The 25,682-nt window shown below is 43.8% G+C and overlaps 1 protein-coding gene across 14 annotated transcripts in view; it reads right to left on the minus strand.

Annotated features, from left to right (window-relative positions):
• Positions 1-25,682, minus strand: part of SH3KBP1 (SH3 domain containing kinase binding protein 1) — a 362,174-nt gene that overhangs the window by 265,409 nt on the left and 71,083 nt on the right. The window contains exon 1 of one of the 14 annotated variants that reach the window (XM_054471148.2): positions 8,540-8,954. The exons of 12 other annotated variants lie outside the window; for them this stretch is intronic. In XM_054471148.2, the coding sequence (XP_054327123.1) occupies positions 8,540-8,590 (51 nt within the window). In that variant the 5' untranslated portion in view covers positions 8,591-8,954. Of the gene's footprint in view, positions 1-8,539; positions 8,955-25,682 lie in introns of those variants that run through there. One more of the 14 variants, XM_063660176.1, reaches the window with a different exon arrangement.

A 25,682-nucleotide genomic window follows, 5' to 3' on the forward strand; every position in this document is an offset into this window, starting at 1 on the left:
AACCAACTATGCCCCTTCCTATAGATGAGATTCTACCTTTGTGTTCCCAGTTTATTAATCAATAATTTATGCCAGGCGTGAAAAAAATGCCTGATAGAAACAAGTCAAGCTATATACTGCTGGTAGAAGGGCAATTTAGCAATATCTATCAAAACCATAAGGACATAAACTCTTAACCCAACAACTCCACTGCTAAGCATGTATCCTATGGATAGACTCATAATAGAAGGTGACTTGTTGCAGAAGAAGCTGAAAACAACCCCAAATAGGGCACCAATTAAACAGAATAAGGTGCTGATATAGAAAGATGCATTAAGTGGAAAAAAGCTACTTGGCTCATACATTGCATTCTGTTGCCCAATTTGTGGGTTTTAAATTTTTTTGTATTTCAATATTTGTACAAGCATACAAAAATCCTAGAGAATGAAAAAAAAAAAACCAAGAGGGAGGGGAGTAAAGTAGGAAACTTTATGCTCTTCTCTACCATCTGAATGTCTTTTCCGTGAGTTTATAATTTAAAACACATAGAAGAAAAATCCATGAGCAATGAGAATTCACGAGCATATAGCCTTGAATTTCTTTCAGTAGTGAACAGAATCTTAAAGGATAGTTAAGCAACCTTCACTGGGCTGATTCCTACTCAGGAAGTAGCCTGACACAGTTAAGACTGGGCTTCATGAACAAGGCACGAAACCCAAATGGTTTCTTATTAGTCATCGTTCAATCAGAAAACCAAAGAACTTTCCACACCCCATTCTGCAAGCCTCGCACATAAACACATTTTTAATCAATACATTTCCGTAATTTTGAGGGGCAAAGGTATGTGACATAATTAAAATACAATCCAGAACATTATGAATTCAATATCTTACTCAATGGATACTAAAAATTACACTGACGGTAACTTCTAGAAGGAAAAAAAAAATAAGCTGGAAAGGGCGTAAGTATGCACACGGATACTCACCATGGTTTTGCATGTTAACAGCAAAAACAAAATTAGAAGCAAACCAAATGTACACAACAGGAGACTAAGTGAATAAATTATATGCTAGCCATACAACAAAATACTACAAACCTTAGTAACTCTGTATCATAGATGTGGAAAGATATTTGTGGCACATTTAAATTAAAAAGCTGTTTATAACAGCTTTTGGCATGGCTCTATTTGGAAAATTATTTTTTTAATATATACTTGTATATGCATGCTGGAAAAGGTTAGAAGGAAACAGACCAAAATAAGAACCACAGTTATCTCGGCAGTAGGATTACAGGAGATTCTGCATATGTATATTTTGGCTGATCTCTGTTCTAACTTTTCTATCAAAACATTTTTAACTGTGTGATTTTTAACTTAAAAAAATGTTGGCTATCTTATCCTTTGGCAGACACAATGCTCTTCCATGGAAGAGAATTCAACTTGAAACGTGTTGGTTGTTCTCTCTTTTGCCCCTTTGCAGGTCTTTCAACAGTTTTTCTGATGCTTCAGAAACTAGAGAAATGGGAAGAAGACAGGTATAACATTTTCAAGGTCGTCTTTCCCTCTTTTAAATGTGGCTATTATGTTAGGCCAGTGGTTCCTAACCAGAGGCAACTGTGCCCCCGCAAGGGACATTTGGTAATGTCTGGAGACACTTTTCTTTGTTATCACAACTTGGAGGGATCTGGCGGGGGTGGGGGGGCGGGGCGGGGCAGGGGCAGGGGCAGGACGAGCGATTGTGCTACTGGCATCTAGAGTAGACCCCAGAGATGCTCCTAAACATCCTACAACACACAGGACAGCCCCCACAACAGGCTTAACTGGCTCAAAATATCAACAGTGCCAAGGCTGAGAAACTCTGGGTAAATGAGTCTTCAAGTGACTCCCTAACCCTTCATAAACAGCACCCTCAAATGGCTGTATAACAGCATCTGGGCCAGGCATGGGTGGCTCACACCTGTAATCTCAGCACTTTGGGAGGCCGAGGTGGGAGGATTACTTTAGCGCAGGAATTCCAGACCAGCCTGAGCAATATAATGGGACCCCATCTCTTAAAAAAAATTTAAATATTACCCGGGCATGGTGGTTGCACACCTGTAATCCCAGCTATTTGGGAGGCTGAGGTGGGAGGATTGTTTGAGCCTGGCAGGTTGAGGCTACAGTGAGTTGTGATCACACCACTGCACTCTGGCCTAGGTGACAGAGCAAGCAAGACATTGTCTCAAGAAAAAAAAAAAAAATATATATATATATATATATATATATATCTGGCTAAGAGGCTCCTGTGCTAAAGTGGGAACACACTGATCGCCGAGGCAGAATACCTGGGTTGAATCCTGGATCTGCCTCTTTTCTAGCCATGAAGCCTCAGGCAGGCAACTGTACCACCCTGCTGATTACCCCATCCTTCTCTATAAACTGGAAATCCCACCACTGGCCATCCACCTCCCATCTCTGAGTGCACAAGAAGCTTCAACACAATAATATGGGAGAAGAGGTATTGTAAACTATAAAGCACCATGCACATGTGAATGCTATTATCATTCTAGGGTACTAGTTGGCCAGTTTTACTAATGAACACACACTTAGGGTTTCAATGAGTCTTTACCTAGCACATTCCCACTGCCCTGAGTCACATTAACCTACTTCAGATGCTAACTTGGCAGTGATTTTTACTAAATACTGAAGCTGAAAAACATAAAGAGTGGTTTTTCTATATTATCTCTCCCTTGGCTTAAACTGTGAAGCACCAGAACTTAGTGATCAGATAACATGACCTGGAATCAGACTCCCAGGAAAGAATCCCACCTTTACATCTTACTAGCTTGGTGACCATGGAAAGTGATGTGGCTTCTCTGTGTCTCAGTTTCCTCATCTGTCTATCCAAACCAGAACATTTCAGAGTGAAATGGTTTATCATGTGACCAGGACATCTGAGAATGAAAGCAGGTGATGTCAATGTTAATGCGAGGACAACAGGCATACACCAGAACCGTCCCCAGGCAAGTAGAGAATATAAGGTGGCTCTAAAAGAAGGGATAATCCTGGGCATGGTGGCTCACACCTACAATCCCAACACTTTGGGAGGCCCAGGCAGGCAGATCACTGAGCCCAGGAGCTCAAGACCAGCCTGGGCAACATGGTGAAACCCTGTCTCTACAAAAAAAAAAAAAATCAGCCAGGCATGGTGATGTGCAACTATAGTCCCAGCTACTCAGGAGGCTGAGAGGTGGGAGGATCACTTGAGCCCAGGAGGTCGAGGCTGCAGTGAGCTGTGATTGCACCACTGCACTCCAGCCTGGGTGAGAGTGAGATCCCGTCTCAATAAATAGATAAATAAATAGGCCAGACGTGGTGGCTCACGCCTGTAATCCCAGCACTTTGGGAGGCTGAGGCGGGTGGATCATGAGGACAGGAGATCGAGACCATCCTGGCTAACATGGTGAAACCCCATCTGTACTAAAAATACAAAAAATTAGCCGGGCATGGTGGCAGGCGCCTGGAGTCCCAGCATCTCGGGAGGCTGAGGCAGGAGAATGGCATGAACTCGGGAGGCGGAGCTTGCAGTGAGCCGAGATAGCGCCACTGCACTCCAGCCTGGGTGACAGAGCAAGACTCCATCTTAAAAAATAAATAAATAAAATAAAATAAAGAAGAAAATGATAACAGTGCCTGCCTCACAGGCTTGTAGCGATGACTAAATCAGATAAAAGAGGCAAAGCACACAGTATACACTCATTAAATGCTAGCTACGATTTTTTTTGTCCTTACTCCTTCCATTCATTCAGCAAGTCCTTAGTGCCCAGGCATGACTCTGGGTGCCAAGAAAGTAACAGGAAGTCAGTGAATAAGAGCTTATCTGATCAACAAAGACAAAAGGATATATTATTATCCCAAAGTCCCTGATTCAGGAAAGCTATTTCAGTTTGACTAAAAGTGAGCTATAAATGAATACTATAAAGTTGTATTAATTAATGCCCTTTGTAACTTAGCACTCAATGCTTCAAGGCATGTTACAATATTCGCTCCCTTTCATTTCTATGCACACCCCATTATGATAAATTACATATGGCGTGTCCACCAAGACAGCTTTACAGAACCCATACATTATGAAAGCAAAGTTGCTTTAGCTTGCTTTTGCATGGAGATGCATCTGTATCTTTTGCCAAGAATTAAGCATTTTAGTTCAGTATACTAGAACAATTTTCTCTAAAAGTCAACACTCACCATGAGAGGTAGATATTCCTTATTTTATAGAGACGTTCTTTAACCTCTAGGGGCTTGGTACTGTAAACACAAATTCCTTTTCCTTCCTCCTTTCACCGCCCTCCATTTCAGTAAAATTGGTCTCAATTACTATGATCACAAATTCTCACACCCTAACGTTTCTGTACTCAACTCCGGGGCCTTGCCCTTTCCTCCTCCTCCTCCTCCATGTTCACATTTTACCAGGCACATTCTCAGTCCACCCTCCTTTTGTGCTAATTTCTGAGGCCATTACAGAGGCCACATTCCACTCCTTCAGCAATTGTTAGATCTCAAACAAACGCCAGCCAGACCCCATCACTGGAAAGGCAAGCTATGGACCTCCAAAAAGAGTCTGCCTATGGAGTAAGCTGTTTGTGCGTAATTCACAACAAACTGAGGGGCTATCAGTTTCTGTTGTACTCCATGCCTCTGTCTTGATTCAAAGAAGCTTAAATCAGTGGTGTGTGTTTTGATCTCGTGCTAATTATGCAGATGTGTTTAGTCTGTGAAAATTCAACAGCCATACCCTCATGTGCATTTTATGTATGTCTATTATATTGCCATAAAAATTCTTTTTAATAGCTTACACCATGTAAACCTCTATATAAACTAAGCATAGTTTACACCTCACCTACACTAATGTCCCTCAAACTGTTTCCAAATGGATTGCCACCAATCGGTGGGCCATGTAATCAGTTTAGAAGGTCCTGACAAGCATCTGTTGAATGGAATGGAGAATACAAGAGGGCATCACACACAGTGAAGGCAGCTACTGTTTCAGGAAACTTACTTCAGTTACATGGATGTGCACCGTAGACCAGGTTGCCAGATATTTTTTTTAACTGCAGAACTTGGTTGATAGAGCCCTGGGAGACACTGAGTACATCAACAAATAAAAGATGAATTTGGGAGTCAGACAAGCCTGGTTTCTGATCTTGGCTGGTTGCAACCTATGTGCTTAGGAACGAGTCACCTAACCTCAGTGAGCCTCCATTTTGCTATCTCTAAAATGGTGGTAAAAACTGTCAACTCCCTGGAATTGGTGTAAGGTGTCAGTGAGCTGGCAAACAGTCTGCCACAGAGTGCTACTTAGACATGGTCCCTACCCCCACTGCTATTTAGGTGGTACCTTGGGCTAGCTTCTTTACCTGTAGGAAGGAAGTTTCAAGGAAATATACAAAGAAAGGAAGTGCCAAGGTCGAGACCTCACTAACATCTGAGAGCAGCAGGGCAGGGGAAAGCTATTACCCCAGCACATTTGGTGGTAAGTCATCTGGCTTTGGATTCTAACCAGAGGGAAAACCACTTTCCAAGATAATGGGGTTTTTCACGTTATTCTTGGCAGGAGGTGGAGAAAGGCAGAAAGGGAAGAAGGTCTCAGCAAAGAAATAAAGCATTTATTTTACGCAAATCACTTTGAAGACAGGTGGTTTTCATTTTGAGAACAAAAATGATGCTTAAAACAGAGGGTTATCCCAGACACCAGCCAGGGGCTGGCCAAGAGACAGAAATAGTGCCCTGAGGTCTGAAATGCTCCCAAAGTGCCAGAGCAGTGATGGATGCAGATGGGGAGGGGGCCAGCCACATAAAACATGGGACTGGCTCTATCAGCTTGCAGTCACAAACTACTTAAAAGTAATTCACCGTGTTAATTATCCAAAGCAACTATTCATTCAACAAATATCTGTTGAGCATTTACTATGCATCTAGAATTGAGTTAAGAGCTGGGGATACGGTAGGGATAAGACAGACAAGGCCCCTGCCCTCATGGAGCTAAAATTCTGGTGGGAGAGACATCAAATACCAAGTACATCAATGAGTTAACAAAATATTTACAGGCTGTGATATAAGGACTGTAAAGGAAATAAATGTGGTGATGTGATGGGAATGGAGAAAGGAAACTCAAGATGGAGGCTGGCCCTTGAGACAAGATGGCCCTGAAGAGCTGCTCAGAGTGGTACCTGAAAGAAGAGAAAGGGCCAGCCAAGCAAGGAGCCAAAAAGAAAAAAAGGGGCATTCCCAGCAGTGAGAATTGCAAGTGCCCGGATGCAGAGACAGTGCTGGGACAGGCGAGAACTGAATATGGTAGAAGGCAGTGGCCGAGTGGGAAGATGACCCCGATGAGGCTGAAAAGGTAGGCAAAGCCAGACCATACAAGGCCCAGTAGACCACAGAAAAGAAAGTGGATTTCAATGAAAAGCAAAAGAAAAGTACTGAAGGTTGGCACTCTGATATATTACTTTGATGTTGGTTAAGAGGTGCTCTTAAATCATCATACGCAAAACAAACTGCCCTGATGATTTATACAATGTCCCTCCGTAACCAGTGATAAAAGTTAGCACTGTGTCAGAGATCACTGATACACGATTATTGAGGAGTCTTGCCAGTCAAAGACAAACAACTTGAGCCTATGGATGAGATGAAATATGAGGAATTCAATGGGGGAAAGAGGTGGGAGAACTTGTGACTGGCAAGGGAACACTATCATCAGCAATTAACTCACAGCAAATATAAAGCACATAGTACAGTTAATTAACAAAGCAGGCTCTAGAAAGTGCCCTAAACACACAAGCACACACACACACAAGCACACACACACACAAGAAAGGCAACTGGGGCTTGACCGACGTGCATGGTGGCTACCTAAATTCATAAACACATTAAATGAAACAACACAATGGAAAAGTACCATGACGGTGCCCTACATGTACTTCTGAATCAGAATTCAGATGACTGCTCAGCAGTTTTCAATCAAGGTTTATTTTTATTTTTATTTTTTTAACACAGGGTCTCACTCCTGTCACCCAGGCTGGAGTGCAGTAGCGTGATCATGGCTCACTGCAGCCTCGACCTCCCAGGCTCAGTCAATCCTCCAGCCTAAGCCTCCTGAGTAGCTGGGACTACAGGCGTGTGTCACCATTCCTGGCTAATTTTTTTTTTTATTTTTAGTAGAGACAGAGTCTCACCATGTTGCCCAGGCTGGTCTCGAACTCCTGGGCTCAAGCAATCCTCCTGCCTCGGCCTCCCAAAGTGCTAGAATTACAGGCATAAACCATTGTACCTGGCCGAGGTTTACCTTTTGGTTTCCCTCTCCCTCACTCTGGCTGAATATAGGTTTTAATAAGTTGGAAACTCAAAGTTGGACAGGAAAGGAGTCTTTTGAATTATCACTCTCCCCAAGGACCTGTAACACAGCCTCCTAACTTGGGTCCCCAGTTCCCATCATCTTTAACTTAAACGTTATCTATGAGACATAACCATGACTCACTCATACCCTTTCCCCAGGACCTTGTTTTAGGAGGCGGGTCACCTGGCCATGACTAAAAGGGCAACCTGGGGCTACATAGTTAAGCAAGGCCAACTGACCGACCCCAAGATCAAACCTATGACACTGCCCATGAGAACTTGGTGGCCACAAAAGTTGCCCTGAAACAAGCCAAGACAGCAACACTGGTAGCATCTCAAAGAGCCCAGCACACTGCTTGCATTTATGGCATAGAGTGCCACGGAAAAGGAGAAGGATGGCAACCAAGCACCAGGTGCCTTCACATTCATTACTTTAAACAATCCAGTAATCCTATGAGGTGGTAGGATGGAGATTTTCAGATGAGAAAAGTAAGACTTGGAGAGATCTTGGTTAGCGGCCCATGGCTGCACAGTTAGCTGAGTAAGGAACTGAACCTCTCCCGTCACCTCAGTTGGCATCTGGCAACAGGACAGTGCTCTTGACAGACCCCAAGCTGACTTTCTCTCCTGTCTCCCATCTCATTCTTACCCCCACCCCATTTATTTCTTCACACTATAGGAAAGCTAAATTCCACACCTGGCTTCCTCCCAGATTCTCAAATCTGCCAGCTGCATCAGAAATGTTACCCGCTCCCAACCCCTAAGAGGGGGTACCTCACTGCAGAAATGGATGCCTGCAGAGGGTTTGGCTGAATGCAGCTGTCTGTGTGCAGTGTCCCCTGGAGAAAACTCACCTGGCTGTCGATAGTGATCAGAGAGGGAAAGAGCCACCAAACCAGATGACAGAGCTATTCAAAATCTTTACAAATGCCACTACAAAAGGAACTCAGCCAAAGAATCCACTTCTATCACAGACAAGGTCTTAGTGAAAGAAATACCCTTTGGCTACAAACCAGAAAACTGAGACCTGGGGCCAAGTGGAAAACAGTGTTGGTCACCATCTTGGAAGGACTGGCCTGAGACCAAATTCCCCATCATGCCTCCCTCCTGGCCTACAAAGTAGTCGGGCAACAAGCTACAAAAGATGCAGACATCACAACAATCAAAACAGATGTATGGCTTACTTACAATCTCAGGCAAGTCTGCGGCACTTGGGGCTTTGGCTGCTGAAACCTCCATTCTGTGAAGTATGAAATGGTAATTTCTGGCTGTGTCTGAACTCTGGGCAGGAGTAAGTTCCGTGCTCTCCGAGAACTGCAAGTCTCTCTGATTCACTTGGCAGCAAAATTATTCTAAGCATCCTGTCCCGTACCCAACCCGCCTGCCCCTCCCACTACACACTCACACTGGTGGTTTTTTTGTAATTCTTTGCACTTATTTCTGTCGCAAATCAAGTGAAAAGTAATCCAATCTCTGGCACTTGAGAGTGTGGAACCTGTATGACTGAGGAGGAGGAAGAGCCACCTAATTAGGAAGAAGTTATAATTAACATCAGAGAGGAGAGAGCTGGAGAACCGCAGAGTCTGCAGTAACAGCAAAATGGAGATTATTTGAGACAGCTGAAACACTCCACCCAGGCCTCCAGAAGAGGACATGCACGGGAAACAAAGGGCATATGGTGTTTGCTTTCTTCAACATCCGTTCTCACCATTACGAGCTGCACCAGCAAACGCTCATTACTTACATGTGGACAAACCTCGCCCTGAAATGCACTCTAAAATACAGCTCCTAATCAAATAAATGACTTTGCAAAGCAGAGGCTTACCTTGATTTTTTATTACATATAAGTAATAAAGTAAAATTTAATAAAGTCCAAATAACTGGCAGAATGTCTATTTGGCTCAGTGAAGCATGAATTATACTTGAAAGTCCATTTTTGTTAATTTCAAGTTCATACAGTAATTCAAATACTGACATATTTAGAGCAGGATTTTATTTTTTCCCCAAGGAGAGATTCCAAGGGACTAACTTAATAACTAGATAGGAATGATTTTCTACTATTTACTACTAGTCGTATATTTAGATATTGCTATCCTAAAGCAAACAGGTTTTTCGAATGTTACTCAAATCATTTACTTCCCACATATGTTAGTGTTACCACCATCACCAATATTACCCTCACTATAAAACTGTTCAAAGGTAAAGTAAACTTCAGCGAACTTCTTGACCAAATTATGAGAACCTCCTGAATTAGTGAGATCTGAATTGATACTTTTCAGAGATGTAAAGCTAGGGTCAGCTTCAAAAATACTCACGTATTATTACTCTCAAGCCTATTGAGATCAACGATCAAATCCGCTGTCACTCAGCCAGGATGAACTGGGATTGGTCTGCCTTCCCCCAGATAACAAGTTCAAAATCAGAGGATCACCTCGCTTGCGTTTAACATAAAAAAGGCCCTCAAGTGAAAGGAAACAAACAATCCAATGCGGTTGGTCAATAACCCTCAGTGAGCACTGCTGGTTGCCTACCCAGTAGAGCTGGCTCCCTTCCTCCTTCCCCAGCAGAGCCTACTCTTAGGTCACAAGTGCCCATCCATTCCCCCATGGAGCCCATTTGCAGCTCTAGGAAGGACAGCCTAATTAATTCTAAGCCAATCATTGCTTCAGGGTGGGCAGTGGGTACAAAGCTCACCCAATCAGACTGCAAGAAATAACTCCTCCTACATACAGGCTGTGAGCAAGGAAGCAAAGGGCCCCACTGCAGATGGACGCCATTCTACAACCATCTGACGACCACAGGGAAGCCAGCCCTTGGGTGAAGCTACTGCCAGAACAACACGGTGGGGGAAGAGAGAGCAAGAACACAGGTTTCTGATGTCACACTGAGCAGCTGATCACACTGCCCCTGGGGTCCACCCTACCTCTAGCCTCCCAATTATGCAAATTAACAAATGTCTGTGTTTAAGGCAGTCCCAGACAGGTTTCTGTTCCATGCAATCTCAAGTGTGCTGGGAGGAACAGGCTGAGCAGTAACTGGGTAGCCAAGAGTAAGAGTTTATAATTTGGGAGACTCTTTAAAGTAAATAATACATTTACAGAAAACATTCTCCTTAAAGAAAAAGGAGAAATTACAAAGATGAGTGGTTGCCTAGGGCTGAGCGTGGAAATGGAGAGTGACTGCAAATGATGAGCACAGGTTTCTTTTTGGGGTGATGGAAATGTTCAAGAATTAGATTGTGGAGATGTTCACACAACTCTGTAAATATATTAAAAAGCACTGACTGGGATACTCAGTAGGTCAATATCATGGCACGTAAATTAGACCTCAAAGCTGTTTTTAAAACCTTGCCTGGGCCGGGTGCAGTGGCTCACGCCTGTAATTCTAACACTTTGGAAGGCTGAGGTGAGTGGATCCCTTGAGGTCAGGAGTTTGAAACCAGCCTGACCAACATGGAGAAACCCTGCCTCTACTAAGAATACAAAAAAATTAGCTGGGCATGATGGCAGGTGCCTGTAATCCCAGCTACTTGGGAGACTGCGACAGAAGGATCACTTGAACCCTTTACAGGAGGCAGAGGTTGCAGTGTTCCGAGATCGCACCACTGCACTCCAGCCTGGGCGACAGAGCAAGGCTCTGTCTCGGGGAGGGGTGGCCAGTGGGGAACATGCCTGGAGGCTCAGTGTGGTGGCTCATGCCTGCAATCCCAGCACTTTGGGAGACCCAGGTGGGCGGATCACTTGAGGCCAGGAGTTCGAGACCAGCCTGGCCAACACAAGGAAACCCGGTCTCTACCAAAAAAACACAAAAATTAGCCAGGTGTGGTGGCGCATGTCTGTAGTCCCAGCTACTCGAGAGGCTGAGGCACAAGAATCACTTGAACCCGGGAGGTGGAGGTTGCAGTGAGCCGAGATCGCACCACTGCACTCCAAAATATTAAAATAAAATATAAATAAATAAAAACCTTGCCTGGGAGCAGGTGCTCATTCAGGAGAGGTCACAGATTGAAGGAACTTTCCTCCATCCACATGTGATGGTGCGGCATACCCCTGCTTAGAATCCTGCCTCAGTGGTTCCCAATTACCCCAAAAGTCCAAGTTCCTTTCAAGGGCATGCAAGATCCCTCTCACCTTCTGGCCTCGCTTCCCATTTTACTCTGGCAAGGCTTATTTCTAGGTACTCATCAAGCTGTAGGCCTCTGTTCACACTCACACTATACCCTCTTTCTCACTCGCTCTGGGCTCTGGCCTGTCCTCTTCACCTGATCAAATTCCTTCCTCTTCTGCCCCAGGCTCTTAGGTCCCCCTCCCTTTGTGCTCCCTTAGCGTACTGGGCACGCACCACAACGGGTTGGAAAGGTGTGTTTCCAGGTCATTCTCTCCCCTCATGCTCTCCCCCGGGGCCCAGAACAGCTCTCAAGACACAGCAGACACTCAACAGATGCCCACTGGACTGGGCTAATCTTTCTCTTTCGGGAAGGGCACCAATCTCTCCCACAGGGCACTGTATCATTGAGGTTGGGGGTGTGAGAGCCAGAGGCAGGTTCCAGGAGTCCTTGCTCTCATCCACACCTTCCTCCAGTGACTTCAGACTCAGCACAGGACACAGGGGGCAGCTTGCACTGGCAGCGTCCACAACGTGCAGGAAATCCCTTATCCAGATTACACTTAGCGCTCTGCTTCTCCACTCCAACCCTCCCTGACACAGAAGTTCATGGTGACAATGCACAACATCTCTCACTGTAGAAGCTTCAGAAAAGGAAGACAGGGAATGTCCAACTTTTTTTTATTTTTCTGATTGTGAGGTTTCCCTTATTTATTTTAGAGACATTGTCTCACTACGTTGTCCAGGCTGGTCTCTAACTCCTGGGCTCGGGCAATCCTCCCCCACCACAGTCTGCTAAGTAGCGGTGACTATAGGCACACACCACCATGCCTGGCTAATTTTTAAATTTAGTGTAGAGACAAGGTCTCGCTATGTTGGCCAGGTTGGTCTCAAACCCCTGGTCTCAAGTGATCCTCCTGCCTTGACCTCCCAAAGCACTGGAATTACAGGCATAGGCCACCGCACCCAGCCCCTTATCTTTTTAATCCTTAGATAATGTAAGGAGCTAAGAAAAGTCACACATGCAACACTGGGAAACACTTGGTTTTGAAGAAAGACTCCAAGTTAAAAGAGAGACACAATAGCTTGAGGAGAGCGAAAGCTAAGTCTCTACCTGGTGTCTTATCTTCCTGCTTGGCCTCAGGGGAAAAGATTAATAGTAAGATTTACGAAATGTTAAGAAGACACTTTTTGGGGTGTCTCAGTTATCAAAAAAAATAAAAATAAAATAAAATCATACCATGAAAGCGGCAAAACTCCATGGTGGTATCTGCTTTATCACAACAAAGACAGCCCCTGGCCCTTCTTTCTAACCTGTCCTGGCTCTCCACACACTGCTAGAAATGAAACCCCAGGCTGGGCACAGTGGCTCACGCCTGTAATCCCAGCACTTTGGGAGGCCGAGGCAGGCGGATCACGAGGTCAGGAGATCGAGACCATCCTGGCTAACGCGCTGAAACCCCATGTCTACTAAAATTACAAAAAAATTAGCCAGGCATGGTGACAGGTGCCTGTAATCCCAGTCACTTGGGAGGCTGAGGCAGGAGAATCAGTTGAACTCGGGAGGCAGAGGTTGCAGTAGGCTAAGATCGCACCACTGCACTCCAGCCTGGGCGACAGAGACTCCATCTCAAAAAAAAAAAAAAAAAAAAGAAAGAAAAAGAAATGAAACCCCAAACCCAGGAGTGTAGGAAAGAGCTGAAATAACACTTTAAATATTCACGATGGTAATTGCAACTCCTACCTCATAATCATGACTTCTCTTTTCCATATTTGGGCCCCGGCTTCCCTGGACGCACTCCAGGGGCCTTCACAGACATTATCTAATGCTAGGCAGGTCAGCAAGCTAACCATTAAGTACTCTTTTTTTTCTCCACTCTGTCTGATTTAAGCCAGTTTGGACATACTCATAAAGAACTAGTGAGTTCCCTTCCAAGATGGGTGGCTGCTAAGATAGCTCATGTAGTTTTGGAGTGGAAGCCCTTAGGATGTCAAAAAGCTTATCTTTAAACATCTCAATCTGATTCCAACAGTGAAGTTTTCAAAGCTGTCATTACTCCCCCATCCCCAATAAACAAAGCTGGCAGATTTATTATCAAATGATTTCTGTAGCTTTTTTTTCCCCCCCAAATACCTGCTGGTTTCACCCCTGCAGAGATCTAATTCATTAGGTCTGGTGTGGCTGTGAGAAACTGTGTTGTTTAAACTCCCCCAGGTGATCCACACAGCCAGAAGATAGAGAGCTAGGTCTAAAGTGTCAGAAATTATTGCTACTAAAAGGAGGATCAACTGGGAGCTTCTTAGAACTGCAGAATCTCAGCTTCCCCAAACCTACCCGCCCCCAGCCCAAACCCTACCCCCTCAACAACCCCCACCCCTCCGCTGCCATCACAATCTGCCTTTTAACAAGATCTTAGGAAGAAGGGCACATCTGAGTTTAGGCAGCCTAAGGCTACACTGTCGTCTGGCCTCAGAATCTTCTAGGGTTTTTGTTTTTTGTTTCCCCTTTACAAATGGGAGGGCACAATCAAAATTCACATTCCAGTTTTTTCCAGGATCTTTATTGATGAACAACAGAGTCAAATCCTGCTCTCACCCTCACCATCCTCCTAGAAAATATGACTAGTCAGATTAAATGTAAAGGGAGTCAAAAATGAGACAAAGCCTGTTTTTTAAATTAAAGCAATACATTGTTCCATTTGTGCTGGCAGCATCGGCACTTGCATTACTGCGCATGTTTAAAGCTGCCAGTCGAAATCAACTCTAGATAGTCAAAGCAGCAGAACCTGCAAAATCTTTTAGCGTTAAAGGGCTTTATGTGGAACCAAAGCATTCCAAGGTAAATAATTCCTGGAGCTAATGAGAACTACTAATTGCATCCATTCTTAAAAATCAATATACTTGAAACTTTTTAAAGATTCATGTGCTTATTTGCCTTGTTCAAATAACATCATAAGGCATTCACAGGAAGTTGTGGTTTCAATTGAGACATGGCTGCATATTAAAAAAAAAAAAAAAAAAAAAAAAAAAAAACACCTCACAGTACCCCATCACAGAGCTCAGCCAAGACTCCCAGCAGGTTCTCCGAACCTGACAGATTTGGGTGCCCCTCATGCTAATTACCGTCTGGTTTGAGGTTTGTGAACATAGCCAAGGCCACCCAGACAATGCTGTGCCGTAGTACAATTAGGGGTGGGAGAACACAGACTCTGGAGTTAAGCCACCCACCGGCCCACATCCAGACCTGCCATTTACAATCTGTGCTCCCTTGGGCAACTTAATGTCTCTGGTCCGTGGGAAGTGCTGTATAAAAATTTGCTGTTTGCTGTTTTCTTCATCTAACATGCAGTCCCATGAATGGTACAGATAAAGGAACTATGCACACAGTGGGTACTCAGTTATTGCTAATGGTTGAAGAACTCTCCATTCACCTGGTATTTCCCTCAATGAATATATCATTACCAAATACCAGCAGCCTTTTGGTGTATCAAGAAAGGTACTTTTGGGAAGGTGTTTTTCTTCCCCTAATAGTGAAAAACAAAAACCAATGGATATAAGCATTCTTCTTAATCCAATGTAACAGTCTCCCTCTCCAGTCATGTACTTAATATGGTTCATTTATATTATGTCTCATATCTTCTCAAAAAATAAACACTACTATAGAAAAAGTATGAAAAGCATTTGAGCAGGTGAAAAATGCAGTCTGCAAAACAGTAGACTGGGCCAGGCACAGTGGTTTATGCCCGTAATCCCAGCACTTTGGGAGGCTGAGGCGGGTGGATCACTTGAGGTCAGGAGTTTGAGACCAGCCTGGCCAACGTGGTGAAACCCTGTCTCTACTAAAATACAAAAATTAGCTGGGCATGGTGGTGTGCACCTGTAATCCCAGCTACTTGAGAGGCTGAGGCAGGAGAATCGCTTGAACCAGGGAAGCGGAGGTTGCATTGAGCGGAGTTCGCGCCACTGCACTCCAGCCTGGGTGACACAGCGAGACTCCATCTCAAAAACAAAACAACCCACTAGACTGGTACCAATTACTTAACAGTTATTGAGATCACAAAAAGTGATTTCCAGAATGTTCCAGATAGGGAAGTGTCAGACAACATTGCCCTCATGGTATTAATACTATACAATAACATTCATAGTAGTAAGACACAGCAGAAATTGGGATGTTGCAACTATTTACCCATTTTCATCTATTTTAAGCACTCATGACAAATGAACAAGTGATAGATAGTTCAACATGCATTTACTAAATCCATTTCCTTAGGCAGTTTCAGCAGCCAATGTTTTCACATAAACTTAATACGTGAATTTTACAGCTATATTTGGTTTTCCGTTTTCTTTTTCATCAGAGGCTCCACTTTTAAGAATACTTGTCCTTCTAATTAGTTCTCACAACACAATCCTGGGAATTCAGGCTGCCAGAGTTCAAATAACTGGGTTAACCCTTAACAGATCTGCAATCTTCAAGTCAGGCAACCTCTCTGAGCTTCAGTTTTCCCATCTATAACATAGGAATAATCACTACTTGGGGCAAGGGATGGAGGGTAAGGAGTAGCTGAGTTAGTACAAAGAACAATACAGTTGCACTGCATAAATGATGAAGTATCTACTCACAATTGCAAATTCACATTCCTTTTCACCCTGTACCAGGTCCTGAAGTGGTTACAAACAAGATCTAACAGATTCTCCTTGTCCCTCAAAATGGAGGAAGACAGGTAATTCTTACACATGTTTAAAGAAAACTCACCCACCACTTTATCCCTAGAGGTTGGCCATGACAGCAACACAATTGTAAAGCTTGCTGTAATCAGCACCATGCCCATAGCGCTTTTACCTTCCAAGGCAACAGTGCAGACCCAGGGAGGATCCAACCTTGTTCACACCTCTGGGCAATTACACTTCTTGTTCTCTGCTTGGATGGCTCTTAGTAATGGCAGGGGCCTCTTCCTCATCATTCACGTGTGGGCTCCAACTTCTCCTCACCTGAAACAGCCCACACACTCCACCAGCCACTCTAGCCACTCTAGCTTTTTCCTCTCCTGTGTTTCTTCATGGCATGTTTCACTATCTATAATTATCTTTTCACTTGTCTGTGGTTAAGCCCTCTGTACTCTGTTGGAGTGTAAGCTCTCTAAAAGCTCAGACCTTGTTAAGCTCATTCTGAAATGGCTCCTAAAATGGCACCTGTCACAGAAAGGGCACTCAGTGGATAGAGCTAGGTAAGATACATGTGTGTTTTGATCGTTGCAGCAGCTATATCACATTTGCATCTGGTTCTACCGAGTGTTTTGTCTCTTCAGACTGCTTTTACCTGCCTTTTGGCATGCCTTGTAATTTTTGGTTGAAAGCCAGACATTTTGCAGAAGGTAGCAGATACTGAGGTAAATAAGCCCTTAGTGTGGAACTGATATTAATCTAGTCAGGAGTTGAGCTGCGTTGAGGTTTGTTGTTCCTATGAACATCAAAAACTTCAAATTCCTCTAGTGACCTTTTTTGTCCCCTCTCTTGGCTTTGGGGCTTTCCTTTATGCTGTTCCCAGTGTGAGCCTGTCTCTTGCAGATCTCCCTGCTGTAACCCACTGTTATTCCTGGGGGCTTGCTAGCCTGCGGGTGGGGTGAAGGAAGAAGGGCAGTTCTCTAATATTCCAAGTCTCAGTCTCTAAAATATACACAGCGGGCCTGTGTCTTGAAGGTGTAGGCTTCACAACGTATTTGCCCTAGGGATAGAGCTCCTCCCACCCCAAACCCCCAGCTGTAGCAGGTATCACCAATGTTCTCAGTCTACCACCCACTTAAAGACCTTTTTTTAGGTGAGATACAGTGGGGAAGGGGCTGAAGGGGAGCTCCATCCCCCAGCTGCAATGGTTAATTCACCAGGGCCCTCATACCATAGCCTTCCTCTGCAGAATAAGCCTTTTGCTCCTTAAAGGAGAAGGGTCTAAGTAGATTGCTCAGTGGTTCCTGAGCCAGCACCATGAGTTTTCTCTGAATTTTCCCTCACCCTCCCAGTTAGAGCCAAATGGGGTTCCTGGAAGAAAAGCCTGCAAAGGGATAGGACCCCCTCCCCCACAACTGCTGCCCTCAAGACTTCACACTCTCAAGTTAGCCCACACTCAGCCTCCAGCAATTTGTCAAATTTTCTAGCTTAATCTTCCTACCTACTTCTATGGGGTCTGGTGGCTTCTGCTCCTGTAAACAAATGCTCAGGTCCTGTCCTGTGTCTCAGAAGGCACCTCTTTTCAGATTTTGAAATGGTCGTTTGCTCTGCAAACTCAGTTCTCTGTTAATTTCCAATCTGTCCAGATTTTTTCTTGGAAGCGTGGGAGGGACATCTTTGCAGCTCTCTACATCTCTGAGCTGAAATCAGAAGTCTACTTATTTATTTTTTTAAGGATCAGAAGTAAGTATGACAAAATGGCAACATTTGATAGAACTAGGTAGTGGGTAGCTAGATGTTGGTTATATGCTCTTTTATATTTTCATGGTTCAGTAACATTTCAAATTATAAAATTAAGTTGTAGGTGGCCACGGTAGAAAAGAGTACTATAATATAAATAGACTGAAGTATGTGTACAGCACTTGGTTCTTGTTCAATAACTTACAGAAATCACCTGAATTTTAAAATACAACCAGCATTTTTGGCAACACTTCAGAAACTGTCCTGAAAAAATATAAATCACTCCAATACACCATTAAATGTCAGTATCAGCCAGGCACGGTAGCTCACGCCTGTAATCCCCACACTTTGGGAGGCCGAGGCAGGCGGATCACGAGGTGAGGAGATCGAGACCATCCTGGCCAACATGGTGAAACCCTGTCTCTACTAAAACACAAAAAATTAGTTGGGTGTGGTGGCGTGCACCTGTAATCCCAGCTACTTGGGAGGCTGAGGCAGGAGAATCACTTGAACCCGGGAGGCGGAGGTTGCAGTGAGCCGAGATCGCACCACTGCACTCCAGCCTGGCGTCAGAGCAAGACTTGTCTTAAAAAAAAAAAAAAAAAGAAAAGAAAAAAAAATGTCAGTATCAAGGGAAAGGAGAAACTGAAATGGAAAAATTAATGTTCTAAAAGAAAACAAATGTATCTTAAAATGTGCATGTTTATAAATCAAAGTATATGAAAATTACATGTTAATTGATTCACTATTCTTTAAACTGATATCCAACCATCATTAATACTCATGGAAAATGAAAATTAATAATGCATGTGCCAGCAGACCATAGGTCAACCAGCAAGTGCCAGATCCCAGATTGCAGTATATTATGCAACACCTAGTAACCAAACATCAGACTACCATGCTTCCTTTTACCCACATTCCTAATTTAATATAATTGGTAATCACCTGTAAATGAAAGCAGCAGCAGCTTGGTAAGATCCACCTCAGGGAAAGAACATTCTCTTTTTACTTAAATAATTCACTATCTCAGATAATAGCAAATAAATGATATGCTACTAAAAAGTGACCCATTTAGTAACTCCAGAAGTGCAGATTAATCTTAAGGATTGTGTATTAAATTCAATTAAACCAGATGAATATTTAACATGTCCTTCTATGTCCGTAAGACTATTCTAGCCACTCTGGGAAGAGATGGGCCAACATAAATCATCTACCAATCCCTGCCATCAGGACAGACACAGGGATAGGTCATAGGGCTGAGTCCAGGAAAGGCAAACATGCACCACATTTGCATACATTCTCATTAGCAAAGCGAGTGACTTGCAAGTACTTTTATGCTTTAACATTCACTTGTACATTCCATTTAAAAGGGAAAAAGAATATAGTTTATAGTAAAGTGAATCTTCGTGTGACTTTCATTATAATGAATGAAGACAAGACTAAATTTGTCTGTAATGAGACTAAAATGGGCTGAATCTACCAATGATGAATCTGTGGCTTTAATTATCATGTGTGGCTCTGTGAGATGCACCCCAGGTGGAACTGCAATCAGGGTGATCACTCAGACAGCTAGATAACACACTTCACCCTGCCTGAGAACCATCACTTGTCAACTGTATTACGTTGTCACAAGGGCTGTTTACAAATCAGCTACATCTCTGCACTGCAACATGCCCGAAATTAGATCTCACATCCAGCTTGAGGGCTAGGGACTGTGTTCAGCTTCAAGCTGGCAGCGCCCTAGACTTGATTGTCACCTTAAAATATCTGTTAATGGAACCCATTCAAATTCAAGTTTTAAAATAAAAGGATGAGTTAAATTGAATAAAAAAAATCAGAGGCTAAAAAAGGAGTGAGGTATATGCATTTTTAACCACCACTGACAGCAGAAGCTCACACTATAATTGCATGGATTATATGCACCAAAGAGATCAGCTGTCATGTGACATTTTAAACCAAATAACAGAGCAGTCCTTGGAAAAATGTCAATAAGCAAAAAGAAGTGATTTCTCAACATCTGAAACCACACGAACCTCCATATTCAAGCGTTTCAGCATTAGTATTACGTGCAACCAGAGCCTAATGTCGTAATCACTCATTTAACACAGAGTAGCTGAAACTACTTTCATAGGGCAGATGTATTTTTTTTAATAGGCAGATTGGCAATTATTCCAGTTTCAAGACTGGAGGAGAAAAAAACTTGTGCGCACACTCACGATTTTGCAGCTGACAGAAATAAGGATTGAATTGTGGAAGCAAGAAAAAAAAAAAAAAAGATTGAATCGTGAATATAAGCCAGGCTGTTAAACAGCAATTACAGAACGACAGCTACCATCCTGATTCCTTTCATATCTGTGCCCATGAGGGTCCCAATATTACAATATGACTACAGGCTTAGCAGTTAGAACTTGATAGCGTTCATGGTTTTAAACAGCTGTAATGTATCTTTTACCAATAATCTGTCAGCCTATTGATTTTGGATGTTGTGTCTAAGATAAAATCTTATCTGGTCAGAAAGCAAATCCCACTGGACCAAAGCCTTTGGCAGCAGGCATCACACTCTTGACAAGGTACTCTCCAAACATGTCCAGTTTTGCTAAGAATATGTTCACATGTTAATACTTCATCAATTCCAATTATGTTGTAGTATAATCACAACTAAAATGTACATCTAATAAATATTTTAAACATGGTTTTAATGTTAATTTACTTTTTCTTCCATGATATGCAAAAACAGTCCCTCTTTGGTTTTGACTCGGCCCCCACTGCACCGATAGTACCTACCTGCACTAGCTATCTCAGATCTTGACCATGGCTTCGTTTGACAGCCAGGAAAAGTACAACCCCAAGAGCTTCAGCATGGCCACCAGTGGCACAGCTGGTTCACAGCACAGCCACAACTGGAACCGGAACCAACTTCACAACCTTTACTGGCAACCAGTGAGTTGTGGCCTCCCTAGAAGAAAACTTCAGTGTAAAGAGGACATAGTCACCAGGGCCTCCCCCACACCCCCTGGGAACTGAGCACGGCTCTTAGGAAAGCATTGGCACGGTTCCTCCAGCTCTGGGTCTCCATCTGGGACCACCTGCCTCTAGAAACCCAGGGCAGGATGTGGTTTGACTCGGACAACTTCTCAGCTTACAAACTCAGGCAAGTCCACTTTGTTTTTCACCCTGACTCCCAGACACATGATATCATCTCTTTGTTAGTCTTCATGAGAAAATCCTGGTGGTCCCAGAGGAAGCATGACAATAATGAAAAGCTCTCCTTCATGACGAGCAAAATAGACAGCTAAGAGCAAAAACGGGTTGACTTCATACATCTCATTCCACAAATAACTGTGTTTGTGTGACTTTTGTGCTAGTACATGTTGTGACTACACATTAAAGAGACTTTCACATCTTCACCTTCACTCTCCCTGAACTCTCCTCAAGAATTTATCTCATCTCCCTCAGTGGCATAAAGATGATGAAATTTACCCCTTAGCCTGGGAGTGGGGCAATATACTATTTCAAATCCCTTTGTGAGTTAAGAAGCTAAAGTGAAACAAAATGTCTTCTGGGTAGCCCTAGAGATGTACTGCCCATATGTTCCTTCAAGAAAGAACTTGGCCGGCATAGTGGCTCACACCTGTGATCCCAGCACATTGGGAGGCCAAGGCAGGAGGATTGCTTGAGCCCAGGAGTTTGAGACCAGCCTGGGCAACATAGTGAGACCCCCATCTCTACAAAAAAAAAAAAAAAAAAAATAGCTGGGGCTGGGCATGGTGGCTCATACCTGTAATCCCAGCACATTGGGAAGACAAGGTGGGCGGATCACCTGAGCTCAGGAATTCAAGACCAGCTTGGGCAACATGGTGAAACCTTGTCTCTACAAACGATACAAAAATTAGTCAGGTGTGTTAGTGCACGCCTGTAGTCCCAGATACTCAGGAGGCTGAGGAAGGAGAATTGCTTGAGCCTGGGAGGCGGAGGTTGCTGTGAGCCAAAATCGCACCACTGCACTCCAGCCTGGGTGAAAGAGCGAGACCCTGCCTCAAAAAACAACAACAAAAAATTAGCTAGATGTGGTGGTACGCGCCTGTAGTCCCAACTACTCAGGAGGCTGAGGTGGGAGGATCACTTGAGCCTTGGTGGTCGAGGCTGCAGTGAGCCATGATCGCGCCACTGCACTCCAGCCTGGGCAACAGAGTGAGACCCTGTCTCCAAAAACAAACAAAAAAAAAAAAAAGAAGAAGAAGAAGAAGGAAAGAACTAACTTGCACCTTCGGGATCTGCCTCAGTTTTCTTTCTAGCAGAGGCCATGCTCTTGCTGAGGAGCCAACAGCTGGTCACTAATCTGGGGAGTGCAGTCCTAGAGCCTGGCCATTTCTGCCCATTTCTTTTTTTTTTTTTTCCAGCCTTACTGAGGTATGATTGACAAAGAAAAACTGTATTAATATAAGGTGTACAACATGATGATCTGATATATATATACACTGTGAAATGATGATCACAATCAAGCTAATTAAGAGACTCATCACCTCACAGAGTTCCCTTTTTGTAGTAAGAACACGTAAGAGTTACTCTCAAATTTTAAGTATGTAATGGATGATTATTAACTCTAGTTACCGTGCTGCACAGCAGGTCTCCAGAACTTATCTTGTAATTGCAAGTTTGTGCCCTTTGGCTAGCATCTCTCCTTTGCTTTCATGGAGCAATTTTTGTCCAGGAGCCCCCTGTTAGGCTGGCCGGGACAGACTGGCATCACCACCTGAGGCTCTCCCTGCCCTGCTCCTCTGGTCTCTCATCTTTCAAGGCTGTTATCCCCCCAGCCCCCAAACAAACCTCCTGTACTCCTAACTCCATCTCAGCATCCGAATCCTACAGTACCAAACTGCTAAACACCATCTAAGTATTTCTCCAGTATCTTGGAGTGGCTTAATACTGATATTAATAGCTAATATTTGTTGACAAATTAATATTTACCAAGTTGCTCTAAATGCATGATCTCACATCACAGGGTGACAGGTAAGAAAAGCAGCCATCCTTGCATCAAACAGGAATTGCAGTGCCAGAGGTGGTTCTGTGGTGAGCCTGGGCTGACAGCCGGGCAGCTGTGCAAATTCCTATCTCTAGCCTGGACCTGGCCCCCACACTCCAGACCCACATCCCTACCATGCTTCCCAATGCACAGGACAAAAACCTTAGAGTCATCTCTCCCTCCTTCCTCTCCTGCCACATCCCCAGTCTTACCAGCAAATCCCGTTGGCTGTACTTACAGAAATATCCAGAATCTGACCACTTCTCACCCTCCCACTGCCACCCCCTGGTCTCCCCTGTATTCCTGCAAAGGGCCTCCAAACTGCTCTCCTCGCTTCCACCCTTCCCCCTTGCAGTCTTTTCTCAACGCGGCAGCCAGAGGGAACCTGTTAAAACATCTCTGGTCACATCAACCTCCCCAGTTACTTCCCATCTCACTCAGAGTCACAAGTCACAAGGCCCTCCCTGATCTGGAGCCCTATAACCTATGTGCTCTAACCCTTTCTCCTGTTGCTCTCCCCTGCCCTCTTCCCTCCGGCATTGGTGGTGCACTGGTCTCTCTGTTGTTCCTCCAACAAGCCAGGGACACCCTCCTCCGTAGGGCCTTTGCACATGCCGTTCCCACTGCCCAAAGGGCTCTTTCCCCCAGATCCCCACAAAGCTCTTCCTCACATCCTCAAGTCTTGACTTAAATCACCTTTTTCATGAGGCCTTTCCTGGCCTCCCTATCATAAATTGCAATCCCGCCCCCAACATTCATCTTCCCCTCCCCTTCTTTCTCCTCCTCAAATATGCTTGCCCCAAGAGACTAGGCCCAGGGTGAGGCTCAACAGGGTCTCTGAGGCCCACATCTCCTCTCACACTCCACCCCCACTTCTCTCTTCCTCCATCCTTCTTTTCTCCTCCCAACTCTACTTCTGTCATTGGCCCTCCAGTCTCCAGGCCAACCACAGACAGGCCAAGTGATAATGCTTCCTTGGACCTGCTCAAAGCTGGGGGTGGGGCTTCCCCAAATCCCAGCCTCAGACATGACAACAGGATGACAGAGTCTGACCTCCTGAGAAAGAACCGAAACACCTGTCATCTGTCACTCATCACCCATCACCCACAAAGGGCTGGAGAACTGCAGTGTATGGGAAAGTGGTATGGTTCTGGTGGTGGTTATTATTTTTTTAATTTAATGGAAAACAAGAAGGACAAGAGTTAGAAATCCTAAAAAATACTAATGCTGAGACTCACAACCAGAGATAAATATGAGACTAAGACGCAGCCTGGGCATCGGGATTTTTAAAGCTCCTTGGGCGATACTCGTGTGCTGCCAAGGTTGAGACCCATTGGAGATTTTTTTTAATTTTTATTTTGAAGTAATTATCTACTCACAAGAACTTACAAAAACGGTGCATAGAGTCCCATAAACCCTTCACTTAGCTTCTCTCAGTGATGATATATGACTATAGTATAATATCAAAACAAAAAAAATGACATTGGTACAATACTGTTTACTACAGACCTTATTCTGTTTTCATCAGTCATTTCATACACTGATTTGTGTGTAACTCTTTGCAACTTGATCCAATGTGTAGATTTGCACAAATCTACACACTGGATCACAATCAATATACAATCAAGATACAGAACTATTCCATCTTCAAAAGGAACTCCCTCATGCTACCCCTTTATTGTGGTACCAGTCTTCCCCACACCCTGTCATTGTCCCTTGACATCCAGTAATCTGCTCTCCAAGTCTATAGCTTTGTAATTTTGAGAATGTAATATAAATGAAATCATATAGTGTGTAACATCTTAGGTTGGCTTTGTTCACAAAGCACGATGCCCCTGAGATCTATCTAAGTTGTTGTGTGTATCCGCAGTTCATTCTGTTTTATTGCTGAGTAGTATTCCATGGTATAGTTGGACCGGAGCTTGTTTAACCATTCATCCACTCAAAGACATTCAAGATATTTCCAATTTGCAATTATTACAAATAAAGCTGCTATGAACATCTGTGTACAGGTTTTTCTGTGAACTTAAGTTTTTATTTCTCTGGGATGAGTGTCCAAAAGTACAACTGCTGCGTCCTATGGGAAGCACATAGTTCTATAACAAACTGCCGAACTATTTTCCAAACTGACTGACCACTTTTCATTCCCACCATCAATATATGAGAGAACCAGTTTCTCTGCAACCTTGTCAGCATTTGGTGTTATCACCATTTTTAATTTAGCCATCCTAATGGCCATTCTAATAGATACATAGTTATTTCTCGTTGTGGTTTTAATTTGCATTCCTCTAATGACTAATGATGAACATCTTTTCATGTGCTTATTTTACATCTGCATATTCTCTTCAGTGAATGTCTGTTCGTGTATTTCACCCATTTTTATTAGATTGTTTTGGTTTCTTACTGTCGCATTTTGAGAGCTCTACACATTCTAGATACAAGTCCTTTGTCAGACATGTGGTTTGCAAATATTTCCTCCCAGTCTGTAACCTATCTTTTCATCCTCTTCACATTTTGATGAAGTCTAATTGATCTTTTTTTATTTAATAGATTGTGTTGGCCAGGTGTGGTGGCTCACACTTGTAATCTCAGCACTTTGGGAGGCCAAGGCAGTGTATTACTTGAGTCTAGGAGTTTGAGACCAGCCTGGGCAACATAGGGAGACTCCATCTCTACAAAAAATACAAAAAATTAGCCAGGCGTGGTGGCTCACTCCTGTAGTTCCAGCTACTTGGGAGGCTGAGGCATAAGGAGCACTTGAGCCTGGGAGCTCGAGGCTGCAGTGAGCTGAGAATGTGCCAC

The sequence above is a fragment of the Pongo pygmaeus genome, chromosome X (genome assembly GCF_028885625.2).
Source record: "Pongo pygmaeus isolate AG05252 chromosome X, NHGRI_mPonPyg2-v2.0_pri, whole genome shotgun sequence".
Lineage (NCBI taxonomy): Eukaryota > Metazoa > Chordata > Mammalia > Primates > Hominidae > Pongo > Pongo pygmaeus.